Here is a 15,029-nt window from a genome sequence, read left to right as displayed (position 1 = left end):
AGAATCTTAGAAACCTCTCTGCAGGAGCATTTCCTTAATGTCAGCCATGGGCAGAATAGCTCTGTTGCTGCTGTTGTTGTCATCAATTTATCTTTTCATATTGCTTATAGAAAGTTCTATGCTGACGAATGTGGAAACAAAATCATCAGGGCATGTTTCCCAAAGGGTCAAGCAAATAACTTAGCAGCAGCATCCTGAAAAACTTCTCAAGTCTCCTGCTGTTATGTCATTAATCAATTTCACTTGCTCTTCCACCATAAACATGCTTCCTAATCCACTCCAAACTGTAACAAATAAATGCCATGGCTCTGGAAATTAAACTCATAGTTTATAAAAATCTAACATGAGATGATTGAATGATATCTACAAGTTGTTAACATACAAGGGAAACAGAGATTTAGTTACTAGAAGTGCAAACCCAATCATTAAAGTCACATTAAATTATTTATTGAACAAGTTAAAGAAAATGACATCTGTTCTTCTCACAAAGTCATCCATGATTGTATATCAATGACACAGTTATAAGTCCTGCATTTGAAGAATGAAAACAAAAAAAGCATATGATTTTACAATTATAAAGTCAAAAGATTTAGCAATTATCCATTATCTATTAGGTAACAATGACAGCATAACCAAGATTGCTTGATTTCCTTTCTGGAAATAGGAAATCAAGATGGTGTGATTTCTCTCAGAACTAACAAATCTGGAATCATACCGTATGCCGAATGCTGTAAGATATCTGTAAGATATGACTTCTACTATTAGTTTTCAGTTTACCTTATCAAGTGATAAATATAAAATATCATATTGTGCATTTTCTCTTTACAAAACCATTTCACCTTACCTAGGTGTACACAATGAAAACAAAAGGAGTCAGTGTTTTCCTTTAAATATATGCACTTTAAAATGATACAAAGAATGCACATGGGGTTTTCTCTACATCGTACATCTTGAAAAATACCTAAATGGAATAGCATTTGTAAATCAGATAGGATGTTCACAAGTATACATATCCTACACATTGAACCCAGTATGTAGATTCATTACATTCTGTTTTGTGACTCTAGCCACAAAACAGAAGGAAAAAATGTCTACGTCTATAAGTATAAAGAGAAAAGTTCACATCTTAGGTAAAAAGAAAGTCTCACTATGAATTTCATTTTTGAAAAGAGCCCATATTAGACTAAAATTTAGTAGTCAGAAATCATTAGAAAAAGAAATTAATTGGTGATGTTGTGTCCCTTTCTAAATGACTGTACGGCCCTGTTTATTTACACAGCACAACAGAATTGGAAAACAACATTAAAAACCTATTAGAATTCCTTGTAATTTAAAAGGAGTTTTAGAAAATGTCCTTGGATCAATATAAGGTGGTCAAAATTTCAAAACTATTTCCTTGACTAATCACTTGACATCACAAAATGCTTCAAGCAAAGGCTCACAAGAAAAATGTAAAAGGCAATACATTTAACTATAATGACTAATTTTACAGTTTTAAAATTCCCATAAAGCGCTAAGAGAAAAATTACGATCCAATATTCTAAAAGTCTGATCTGTGACCTAATCCTATGACCACACAACCATGGCAATTAACATTCTGACGCTATTGAAGCTGAGGTTCCCTTGCTGGCTCCATTCATCCCCCAAACGCCAAAGCCACCCTTCCTTCAAAGTGTTTCTGTGTGATCAGCTACACTTTGAGACACAAATATCAGCCTAATTTTTCTGAAATAAATTTAATCAAAGTTTTCGTGATGTCATGGTATATTTAAAGGATTCCTCAAATTGTAGTATTTTTAAGATGTTTGATTTTAACTTGTCTTTCCAGCCTTAATATTACATGAAAGATATATATTATGCATCCTGCAGGGGAAAAATATGCAGCAAACAAGCTTAGTCCTTGGTGTTTCTTGTACGTTGAAATCACAGGCTGACTTCATTTTGGGTCTCATACTGCTTCTGCTGTCCTCTCCAGCTGGGAAGGTGACGCATCACAGGGACCTTGACTGCCATCAATACCGCTTTGTAACTGCAACGACGGAGAGAACTCTTTCCATCTTCAATAACCGACACAGTGTCAACATCTGCTTCCAATAAAGTTGTTTCATTTTTTTTCTCAAGTAGAGTAAATCTGCTGACTTAGATCATAAAGGGAATGCTCCCCCCTCCCTTTCCATGAAGGAGACTTTTTTTTTCCCCCACACCATATTGTGCAACTTTTTCTCTGAGGCAAGGAAAAACAAGAGGGGCAGAGAAGAACATTCTTAGGCCAGTGCCACAGAAACAGAATGTATATCTGACAAATGCAAAGGTCAGGGCTTGGTGACACTGCTCTCATAATTTTGGAGGGAACAATATATAGAGTTGTGGGTGAATATGACTCAGACTCTGGGTACATACAACTAGATGTTTAATTAACATTTCTTCAGAAACACCACATTAAAAACTTGGAGTTCATTAAGAAGTTAACATTTTATCTCCCATAAGTAAGAAAAAGAAAGAAAAAAGATTCCCCTTTCAATGACTCTTTACAGAGAAGCAGTCATTGGTCTATTTAGGTGCTGAATAATGAATGGGCAACATTAAGGGACAGGATATTTAAGAGCTCAGTTTTATAACCAACTTGCTGAACTGATGGTCAACTGAGGAGGCTGGTAGTTGTCTGAACATCTACGCTGTAGTTGGGTGAATCTGTATACGTTTTCCAACTTTCACAGCAATCCTGCTACATAGTATTATCCAATTTTTATCATGAGGTAAATGAAGTTCTGAAACAATCAACTACAGCTGAGTCAGAATTCAGCGAGCAATTGAGGTCACAACTAACTCACCCTGCTGACCCACTCTTTCTTAGTCAAAACAGTGTGTTCTTGTCTTGTCCATCACTTACTGCCATTCCCACTGACTAATTCAACAAATGCTACTTCATACAGGCATGCTTCTCATGAGGGACAGCATGCAATTTATGAAAGTACAGTCTCTATAACTTAAAATTACAACATCCGGTCACATAGTGATTTTAAGGCTACTACCTGTCCCATGTTCTGCAATCTTACTATTGATAGAATAAAAGATGCTCTCCTTTAGAACATTTTCTTTTAATGCCACAACTTTGGGAAATGTGTTCCTCAGTATTTTTGCAATCCACTCATTCTCCTTTTATAAATTTGAGGATAATATTTCCATTTTGGGGAGTTAGCATGCAAATCTCAATAAGGAATTCAAAACAGAAAAGTTGGAAGAGTTAAAAGAATAGGTAACCTTTGAAAGATAATATATCAACTTGGTTTATACAAATGTTTAGACTATAAACTTCAGAGGTTCTTTAGAAATTAACAAGGAAAGATCAAATATCCTGCAGGGACTCTAATAGCCAACATTCTGTGGTTTCTTACTGTAGAGAGTTCACTGGTGAAATAGTAGATTGCATATGGAATAATAAGGTTTTCTGGTGTCAAGTGTACAGGCTTTCAAATCGACTGAAAGAAATTTAAGTTGTGAAATAGTCAAAGGTAGAATGGGTATAATGAATTCAGAGGGGTAGAAGGCAAACACCCTTCAGTGTGGCAGCTGTACTTTAAAGTGAGAAACCCAGATCCAGAGTGTAATAGCACTTTACCCGCTAATAAATTCAGATTACTTATTTTGCTATGGTATAGCTCCCTTATTACTTCTGCTTGTTACAATAGTGTCAAAACACTGAGGGATGCTGGACAATTAGAGACATGTTCTTTTTCCTTTTATTAGATTTTGGTCTCCTCCTTTGATGACAATGTGCCACTGATACCTATGCCTGTTCTTAAAGAGAGAGCATGTTGCATGTTGCATGCAATAGAATTCAGATTCTTCACTTTCCTTTGATCTTGAACCAAATCATGTTTTGGCCATAGTTACAAGGATATCACAGCAAAACCACGAAATTAACTACTTTCATTTTCAATCCAGAATGATGGTAAATAAGGAAAGAAAACAAGTTAGTCCTCTTATCCTCCCTTATCTGGAAAAAATTAATGGAGTGAGCTCAGTGATTGGAAGTGTGGTACTGTTCTAAGAGACACGGCAATGCAAGTTAATATATCTCAAGGAAGGATGTGACAACAGCCAAAGTGTTTCCCTCATGAGAGTTGCTAAGTACTCAATTCTTACAACTTAAGAAGACTCAAGACATCATGAATTTGATAGATTCATTCAACTCTATGCTCCACATATTTATGCAGATACAGATAACAAATAAAACAACTTTATATGTTATCAAAATCCAGATAAATATGCACAGAATTTAATGAGGCCCATTATCTGGATGCTAAAGTTCCTAAACTGGTGAGTGGGAGCTTCCTTAAGTCTAGATTATATTGATAAAAATGTGAAGACTGTGTTAAAGAAAAATCAAGATGAAAAAAATGATGGGAGTCTGTGACTACAAGAGATGAAGTGGGTTTATAATTCAAAACACAGCAGGAAGAGAAACGAATGTCTAAGATACAGCCAAGTGAAATGTTTGGAAATGAGTTGTGAGAATTCTGTGTAGCTGCTTGTTGTGTTGTTAATGTGTAAAATATTCTCACCCATGAAGTTCACAATTAAAAACAGAACATAGCACGTGACTTAACCTTCTGTTTTGTGTGGCCTGAGAAGAATGGAAGAATTTGAGAAACATTATTAAATAAAAGCATCTATACTACACTAATGCCCTGTGTGGCTGGGAGCAACTAAAAGGAAAAAATAGGTTGTGTCTTTGACTTGCCACTCATCGCTACCTTCATAATCCCAAACTTTGTCCAATTTTCTCTTAAAGTTAATTCCAACTTCATTTTTTTTATCTTGTGGGCCATGTTAAGTTCATTTCTCAAGCTTTGAGTCTTTCAACCAGTTTGTGTAATTGAAGCATAAACTTAAATCCATTACCACTTTTATTTTGCTCTAATTTTTTAGAAACTAATTACACTTAAAAGCAAATGAAAATCTTGCAAAAATGATCAAGTGAAAACATTGCATAAAGAATACATCACTTTTACAAAGATGAGGAACAGTCAGCATTTTGACACGTGTCTCCTTCCTTTCCTGATACTACTCATTTGTATTCAGAAAACACAGTCATCCAAAGTCATCCATGAACGAATGGTTAGAAATTAGGAAAATTCAGCCGTGATGTCCACAGTTATCATGGCTAAATGCATTGATTTTTTTTTCCCTATTTTGAAGCCATGTGTAAGCTCTCCACCTAAATGTTAAGATAAGCTGGACTATATAGAGAAGTATTGTTCATTAACCAATTTTTTTCTTGTTAGTCAACCTCCAAGAACTATTTCGGAGAAGTCCCCTTCCCTTTGTGTCCCTTTAAAGGAAAATGCCCCTTTCAAGATGCACAGACATATATAACAGCAAACTAAGAGAGCTATCATCGAATTAAGTCTTCACTGAGTTTCAACATGAACACAATGTTGCAGGGTTTGTCTACGGCAGTGCCACTGTTGGAGGAAGGATGAAACCCTTGAGGTACCCTCGGAAGCACAGACACAGCGCATCACAGACTCTAAAGATGGATCAGCGCTTCAGCATTTTGGCCAGTGCTTTTCTGAGAGCAAGTTCTTTAAACAGAACTCAACGACTGTTACAACATTAAAAAAAAAATTACATCTTCAAAAATATCCCCTCCATGCTAAACCAACCATTTTGTATTTCTATAAAAATAGATGAAGATGGAGTTAATAGTTTTTCCTGAAGAAATGAGCATTTTCATTTGGTAGATCATCTTTTTACAAGGTTACTGGTTCAAAAAGAAAAATAAAAAGGCATACAAAAGCTAGCCCAGGTACTGGTACAAGGCAAGTAAAACAAGACGTTGCACAGATGACAAAGGCTCAGATGAGGGAAAAGAAACCCAAAGGCTCTTCCTCAAGGACTAGGAGAGCCCTCTATGTTTTCTCCAGAAAAGGTTCAAATCGAAAGACAATGGCCTTCTATGTTCTCTTCTCACTCCACATTTCCTGTGTCCCATTTCTGGATGGGATATCCCAATGGCATCTTTTCCCAGTGGGCTCTTGGATTCATGCTGCCATATGATCTGCTGATACCATGCTTCAGTACCAAGTTGATTCTTTGCTCTTGTCCTGATGCTGAAGACCTAAAATGATGAAAATGGAAAAAGAATGAAGAATAAGTATACACATAGCATGCATTAGTGTTCATGACCTGCAAGTCACTGAGTACAGAAAGGTTAACCCGGGCAACATGAGACAGGTCCTAAAGGTGACCTATCCTCTAAAAAGGCCATGGAACACTTTGTGTAAAAAAGAACTCTATACTAGAATAATGCTGTTTATACTGAATACACGCTGTGCTGTTTCTTTCTTATTTTCCTGGATTAGGAGTAAATGATAAGTTCAATAAAATTAAAAATTGTGCCTTAACTTTAAGAATGATATGATAATGGATGGAAAGAGAGACATAACCAAGTTGAGAAACATCTGAACAACTCTTCAGTTAAAATTTCCAGCACCCAGTGCAGTTAGACTTGTGGAATTAGTACGTTCGGTTGTTTTAAAATTTATTTTATTCAGAGTAGCATCATTAAAACCATAGAGAGTGGTGAAATATGAATAAAACATGCAAGTTAGAACTATTGGTATGCTGGTACGCCATAGTAAATAGGACTGGATTCTAGTTACTCATTTACGTCTTTTAACATCTTTTCCTATGATGAATTTAAATTGTCTCAGGGGATCTAAGGAGCATTGCAAGCAAGTGAGGTTAAATAAGTTTAAAACAGATACATGAACATATTTGAACCCCAACTGATAGGTTAAATAGAAAGTTTTTAAAAGAGGATGTATAGGAAATATGAAATTTACTTGTGTCTATTACAGTCACTTAACCAATTTCTGACACAGGCAATTAACAGGGCAGTTGCTGCCCAAACCTACCTGAAGTAAAGTTTCATTTTGTGTATATTTTTTTGTTTTGCTGGATTTTTGAGATATAACTGACAAACATACATATTTAATATACGTCTTAAAATATTTTGATGAGCATGTATATTGAAATCATTGTTGCAATTAATTCATTTTCATGCCTATTATGTCTTTAGTTACCTTTATTTTTCTATTTGAAGGATATAATTTGGAAGAGTAAGTTCTCAGGATGAACTCCTTTTTTGTTTATTTGTTTTGCTTGTTTTTTTTGTTTGTTTGTTTGTTTTCAAGACAGGGTTCCTCTGTGTATCCCTGGCTCTCCTGGAACTCACTCTGTAGACCAGGCTGGCCTTGAACTCAGAAGTCTGCCTGCCTCTGTCCCCCAAGTGCTGGAATTAAAGGCGTGTGCCACCACCCCCACCAGGATTCTGAATAAAATCTTAAGTCATTCAGAATCAAAACTCAAAATGTGAAATGAAGCCTCCAAAATGTGGGCAGAAAGAGATGACAATTGTTATGTTGGTGCCAGAATCTCAAACTATTCTTTTGACTCTTTGTTTAAAAGAGTCATCTGGGGTATTAGACAAAAAACAAAAACAAAAAACAAAAACAAAAACCCACACACACACAAAAACAAAACAACAACAACAACAACAACAACAACAACAAAAAATGACCCCAGATAGTTTTATATTTTGATTGTTAGTATAATAGCATCTCTTGTTCCTCCATTTATCAACTATTTTTTTTACTAGTTAATGATATCATTATAAACAGTGTCACTGGATGCCAATATTAAGACAACATTCGAAGACAGCAACATAGAAAGACAGAGAATAAATGAAGGAACATAAAAAGCACATCAGACTATGGCGGCATAGTTTGCACAGTACAAAGCATGAGGGTATTTACTAAAGGCTAAGGTCGTGGGTGTCAAAAGAATGGTCTAGCTATTATTCTCTAAGAATATTGGCATTTCACTTGGTATAGAACTTTTGCTCTTGTTTCAAAGAGGAGGTGGTTAAAAGAGGAGACAGAAAAGGAAAAGAAAATATCAAAGATGTATCAGGACACTCAAGGTTGCTTTACTTATTTGCAAATGAGTTTGTGGATTGAATAATTTTGCAACCTGACATAGACTCTGTGGGGTAACTTGTATAATCTAACCCACCTTTACCAACAATTTGCTGACTACATAAATATTTTTTTCATTATTAATATTTCTCATCCTCTAGATGACGCAGTATTTCCAGGGCTGAAGACTACATCAATCTATAGATTGTCAACACTGCAAGTCATGAATACTGCTGCAATCACCAGTGGTTTGATTTTTTTTTTAAATAAAGGCAATCCCTAGTTTGATGTGCAAAGATATATGACTCCCTCAGATCATGTAAATGTTTGCTATAGCCAAGTATGGAACTACTTAAGGTGGAGCCCAACTTTTCAACCAGAATAGCAGAAATCATTCTCATTATGAATGCATCTCTTCAGTGTTTGGTTCCATGGCTCTGGGTCACTACAGAGTAGAGTTTAACAAATCCAAGCCACATGACAATTCATCGACAACCTTGCAGGTATTAAATTACTATTGAATACTGATTGCTTAACTTCTTCTAGGTGGAAGACAAAAATCATATCTTTGCTTTAATTTCTAGCATCAATTTTTGTAAATATCAAAATAAATATAATTCATTTGAAAAAGAACCATGACAATAGACCCTTCTATTGTGTTGCGCCATGAAAGAAAATTGCTAATAGTGATTCTGGATACTTAAGAGCTAGCTAGTTGGTTTTTGTCCGACAAAATGAAAGAAGATAAAAGTGTTCATCGTGATCCTTGCATAGTCTACATACGTGGTTATTTTTCAAAAACTTCTTGCGAGAAGAGACTATCCTCTGCCATAAGCAGTGCTCCTATTTGGACTCCTTTGCTGCTCCAGTGCCAACCAAATCTGTATGAAATGAGGGTCTAGCACGCTCTTTGATTTCCACTGGCTGACAGGAATCACCAGACTTGCTTTCTTTATGTCGGTAACTCCATGTTAGTCTCATTCTTCAGCCCATAAGATATTTCAGTAGAAAGTAAAAGTGAAGGAGGAGGGCAAGGCTAGCTAACATCCTTGATTTGTATATGCCAAGGTTTACCTTTCCAGAAAGTGCCAGGAACTTTACACGGAATCATTCACTGAATCTCCTAAACCATGCTCTAAATAACACGGGCTACTCAACAAGAGGGCAGAAATTAGGGGAAGCGATGGCAGAAGCAGGATTATAAACAGGAGATCTGATGGCAGAGACAGTGATCTTAATGATAGCATATATGTACTCTTTATGGAACCTGTGCTGTTGGAAATTTAGGGTAGGAGGACAGTAGCCACACTTGACTAATCCCCACGTAAACAGCCTCTCACAAAATTAATTCACAAAAATACAAATCAATTTCTATATTCCCTTTTCAACTCTTTAAATATGTGTGTGTGTGTGTGTGTGTGTGTGTATTCTGAGCTGATATCAAGAATAACAAGACAAGTCACTTGATAATTTCTAACAACTTCATCAACTTGAAATGTATTTGTGAAATACAATAAATTATTTCTGAGATATAATAAAGACTAAAAATGCTTTAGGCCATTGCATTAGTGTGATATAATTGTTCTAGACTCAATTACTTTCCTAAAGTGAACTATTTTAAAATGGAGAACATTTGACTAAAGACTTTTGCTGTAGTTTATTTTCTATCTTTTTTATTTGCTTCTTGCTTTTTGTAAATCAGAAGTAAGCCAGGTATTACAGTAGTATCTTCAGAGTTTGAATGAGAGATGCACTTAGAATAGAGCCTGAAAGAAACTAAAGGCTCAGAGACACACTTCCTTACTTCAGTTCCAACACCAACACCACCTGATCACTACAGAAAAGAAGAAACAATATCTGTACCCAAGCAAACAAACTTGAAATAATTAGGAATGTGAGAGAAATCTGGTCACGTAAGAAGATCACAGTTTGCTTTCATTTCAAAAATCTGTGAGTCTGGCAGTCAGTCTGTTCAGGATGTTAAAACAAATGCTGCAAACTGGGCAGCTGATTAACAGCAGAGATTCCTCCAACACCATTGGAGAGGCTCAAATCTAAGATCAAGACAACAGAAGATTTGGTGTTGGATGAAAGCTTGCATACTGGTTCATAGAGGTTCCTTTCACTGTTTCCCAAAACAGAAAGGTAGGGGTGAGTGTGTGTGTGTGTGTGTGTGTGTGTGTGTGTGTGTGTGTGTTTTCTAAAGCCCTTTAGAAGAGAATAAATTCCTATTTCTGAAGACTCAGCTCTTGTCACTTATCCATACTCCAAAGGCCTCACTAAAACTAACATTTAAGAGTTAGAATTGCAACACAAACTTTCAGGAGGACACCAACATCCAGACCACAGCACTGACAGAATCTTACAAAGATGCAACTTCCCCACTCGTGGGCAAAATCATGCCCTAAACTTTAAGAGGCACAATTTTAAAAGTTTGGTGTCAGGTTAAGATTATGGATATAAGAATCAGAACAGCAGCAATATGTATGTAAGCATACAAAGGCTAAAGTCTCCCCCTTCCTAACTTCCTTCAACCCCAAGGTATTTTGTGGCAACATCCCTAAGCTCCCCAAAACTCCCATGAATGACACAGGTGTTGGCTCAGAGGGGATTCTGTTGAATCTACTAGAGCTCCTGTACCCTGTACTGGAAAAGATGGCATGGGCAGCTCTAGATGGGTATCTTGTAGGGATCACGATAAAATGGTAAGCTTGCTGCCTAGTTTAGTAGATAATGATGCATAGATAGAGAATGCATAAAGGAAAATGTGGGGGAGGGGAAGGTTTTAAAGCAGGGGTGGAATAGGAATGCTATGACATAAATGAACGACACCAACAGGCTGATTGCAACCTACTAATTACATGTTTGCATAACTTTTTAGAACCAATCATTAAGTGTCATGCGGAGGATGAAGGAAATAAATTTTGAAAATAAATTTTGACTGTATATGGCATTTTTGTTTTAAAGTGGGAACAACAACAGTATCACATGATTAGCTAAAGATTAGCTAGACTTTCCAGCATGGAGGGTGAAAATGGGCACAAAATTTCACCCCTAACTGATCTCCCTACTGGAGATCAATAGCTGCCTGGAGAGAGTACATTTCATTAATGGTGTATCTCCTGATAGATCTAAGAGTGGAGCAATACACCTTAGAGTGTAAAGGTAGCATTAGTAGAACTTGAATATTTGAAAGAATTTTAAATAATCAGAAAAAAGTTGGGAGAGTACTAAATGAGGTGTGAATCTTGAAGATGAAGGAAGGAAATGAATATGATCAAAATATGATATGTAAAACCATCAGATATTTAAAAGGGCATCAAGACTAAGGTATCATTATTCTAATATTAGGAAGAAGTCATAGGTGATAAATTGAAGTGAAATTTGTGTTCTATGGCAGAACTGAATTCTGGGAACACCTGGTTTATCAGTCATAACCCACTACATGAACATGTTCTACTTCTGAGGGCGCATGATAATGTGAAAATGACATCAGCCCATCTCTTTAAATCAAATATGCACCCATTTTTTGTATTCCTAGAGATAAAAGAAGGAACTGTACAGTGGGAGACATACTGGTGAAAAGAGAGAATGGAGATATAAAACCTGAGTGTCAGTGAAACATGTTTTGACCTTAAAGGAAAGAAAGTACTTAATAAGTACAAACCGTTCTTTTCACAGATATTAAGAGTTTACATGCAAGTCATTTACCCAGGAACACTTGTTATTAGATTAATGAACTTGCATCTTATTCCCATATTTAAAAATAAATCCTCTGCTCTACTACAAGAAATGCAAATAGTACTTCTTTCCAACTTAAATATATGCAGCATTCTATTGTGGCAAATACCCAATCTTCCCCGCCTGACAGAATCACAGGTGACCACAGGAATGTTCATGAGACAGTCATATTAATTTCTTTTCCTTCATAAAATTAACACTGCAAATGGTAATACAATTACATCTGTTTGTTGGAGGCTTGCAAAGTCAGGTTAAATACAAGTTGGGGCTTTCTATATGATCCATGTGAACAGAGCACATACTATTAACTTAGAGGAGGAATGAAGAATAGAAGCAATAGCTACCCATTTGGGCAACAGTAATGTAATGAGCATCAAAACAGATCATGTGTAATCACCATACGTCTTTTACAACATCTAAAACAAATTATTTTAATCTCAAAACATCAGACTTCTTATTTTAAATCCATTACCAACAGTACTTGGAAAGTAAAAGCTCTAAGTAATATTCTTTTCCACCGGTGTTCTCAATATAAAGTATATTTTAGATCTGTGAGCAATCATCACTGTACTGTGGGGCAGATTACTGCAGGAGGAGGAATATCATTGGAAACAACATACATATCTTTATTCTTTTGGGAGAGACCTCATAGCAATTATTCTACAGTATGGCAATACTCAACAGATGTACATAATGTGCCTACATATGGACATACATATACATATGCATAAACATATACATACAAACTTGCTTTGGAAACATATTTGTATTATTGCTGAAGGCACACATATAGTCAATTACAGTTGCATAAGTAACTATGATGCCAAAATGTGCTCAAGCTGACTCTGACACTCAGTTTCTTTTTTAAATATAAAATCAATAATTGATAAATGAGTCCTCATGAAATTGAAAAGCTTCTGTAAGGCAAAGGACATAGTCAATAAGACAAATCGGCAACCTACAGATTGGAGAAAAATCTTCACTAACCCCACATCTGATATAGAGCTAATATCCAAAATATATAAAGGAATCAAAAAGCTAACCTCAAAAAATAACCAAATAACTGAATCTAAAAATGGGGTATAAAGCTAAACAAAGAATTCACAACAGAGGACTCTCAAATGGCCAAGAAGCACTTAAAGAAATGTTCAAAGTCCTTAGTGATCAGGGAAATGCAAATCAAAACAACACTGAGATTCAACCTCACACCAATCAAAATGGCTAAGATCAAAATTTCAGGTGACAGCATATGTTGGCAAGAATGTAGAAAAAAGTGGAACCCTCTTCCATTGCTGTTGGGATTGTGAACTGGTTCAACCACTTTGGATATCAATCTGGAGGTTCCTCAGAAATTTGGAAATAGATCTACCTGAAGACCCAGCTATACCATTCTTGGGCATATACCCAAAAGATGACCCACCATACCACAGGAACACATGCTCAACAATGTTCATAGTAGCCTTAAATGTAGTAGCCAGATGCTGAAAACAACCCAGATGTCCCACAATGGATACAGAAACTGTGATTCATTTACACAATGGAATACTATTCAGCTATTAAGAATGGAACTAGAAAATATCACCCTGAGTGAGGTAACTCAGATCCAAAAGGGCATGCATGATATGTACTCACTAATACGTGGACATTAGCCAAAAAGTACAGAATACCTAGGATACAATCCACAGAACTCAAAAAGGTTAACAAGCAGAAAGGCCCAAGGCCCAAGTAGGGATGCTACAATCCCACTTGGGAGGGAGAAGATAACAATCACAGTGGTAGAGAGAGAGAGGGATCTGGGTGGGAGAGGACACAGAGGGGAATTGTAAACATAACTGAAGCTCTGAGGGCCAGCAGAAAGAATGGAAGCAGGCAAGTTTGGAAGGTAGGAGGTGGCAGACACTCTAGAATATATCAGAACCTGGGAGGTGAGAGACACTCAAGACTCAAAGGGAGGGACCTCAGACAAAATACCCAACAGTAGGGAGAGGGAACTCATAGAGTCCACCTCCAGTAGAAAGATAGGACGTCAAGTGAAGGGATGGTGTTGCCATCCACAGTCAAAAACTGATCCAGAATTGTTCCTGCCTAAAAGAACCACAGAGACAAAAATGGAGAAGACACTGAGGGAAAGGAGGTCGAATGACAATCTCAACTTGGGATACATCTCAAGAAAAGGCTCCAAGGCCTGACCCTATTACTGATGTTACGGTGTGCTTACAGAGAGGAGCTTAGCATAGCTGTCCTCTGACAGGCCCAACAGGCAGCTGACTGAGGCAGACTCAGATACTTATATCCAATCATTAGACTGAAGTCAGGGACCCATGTGGTTGAATTAGGGAAAGGCTTGGAAGAAGCTGAAGAGGAGGGGGACCCCATAAGCAAACTAGCAGTCTCAACTAACTTGGACCCCTGAGATCTCTCAGACACTGAGCCACCAACCAAGCAGCATACAGGAGCTGGTTCGCGGGCCCCAACACATACACAGAAGATGACTTCCTGTTCTGGCCTCAGTTGGAGAAGAAGCACCCAACCCTCGAGAGACATGAGGTCCCAGGGAATGGGAAGGCCTGGAGAAGGGGAGGGGGGCATCCTCTTGGAGACAGGGAGGGGAAGGAGGAATGGGATGAGGAATTGTAGGAGGGTGAACTTGAAGTGGGGGAAAGACTGGACTATAAATGTATTAAAATTTTTTAATTAAAAAATAAAATATTTATTATGGCCATTATAGATTTAACGTACCTAATTGTTTGATTTGCATTGTTTCATTATTAATGAATATGGACATGGTATGATTATGACTTTCTCTTTATGTTTTCTTTGATCAGATTTTTTTATCATTGATCAAATTCAATGATTAATGTTCTCCTCTGTACCTTTTGTGCATTAGATATGAGTATGTTTTCTTATGCGTTATAAATAGTTTTGACTATTTGATGATTTGATCTCATACTTAGTACGTAAGTGATTAACAATATTTTAAAGTTGTTAAAAATAAGATGCCTTCTTCTAAAACCAAATATAGCGTTAAATTTATTCCTTATGACATTTCAGTAACAGTTAACCGCTCCTGATTACAACCTTTGCAGGGTGACACCTCACTCAGGAAGTAGAGGACTTAGTAGCAAAAGAAGACCTTTCTACTTACAGAGATATGTTCTCGAGGCACATTTAGAATATCCTTCAAATCTCCACAGAAACAGTACTGTCAGAAACAATAAGGTGAAAACTGCCTGAACTTGCCAAGATGCCTTTAAGTTCAGATTCAAAGGAAGAGTAAAAATGTAAAGCCCACCAAACCTGATT

The 15,029-nt window shown here is 36.7% G+C and overlaps 1 protein-coding gene across 4 annotated transcripts in view; it reads right to left on the bottom strand.

Moving 5' to 3' along the window:
- Positions 1–425: 425 nt before the first annotated feature.
- Positions 426–15,029, bottom strand: part of Vgll3 (vestigial like family member 3) — a 51,180-nt gene continuing 36,576 nt past the window's right edge. For all 4 annotated transcript variants that reach the window (NM_001368760.1, NM_028572.2, NM_001368761.1 and 1 more), the window contains exon 4: positions 426–6,124. In NM_001368760.1, coding sequence (NP_001355689.1) covers positions 6,081–6,124 — 44 coding nt within the window. In that variant the 3' untranslated portion in view covers positions 426–6,080. The remainder of the gene's footprint in view (positions 6,125–15,029) is intronic.

The sequence above is a fragment of the Mus musculus genome, chromosome 16, assembly GCF_000001635.26.
Source record: "Mus musculus strain C57BL/6J chromosome 16, GRCm38.p6 C57BL/6J".
Classification (NCBI taxonomy): domain Eukaryota; kingdom Metazoa; phylum Chordata; class Mammalia; order Rodentia; family Muridae; genus Mus; species Mus musculus.
This window is presented reverse-complemented; position numbering and strand designations above follow the sequence as displayed.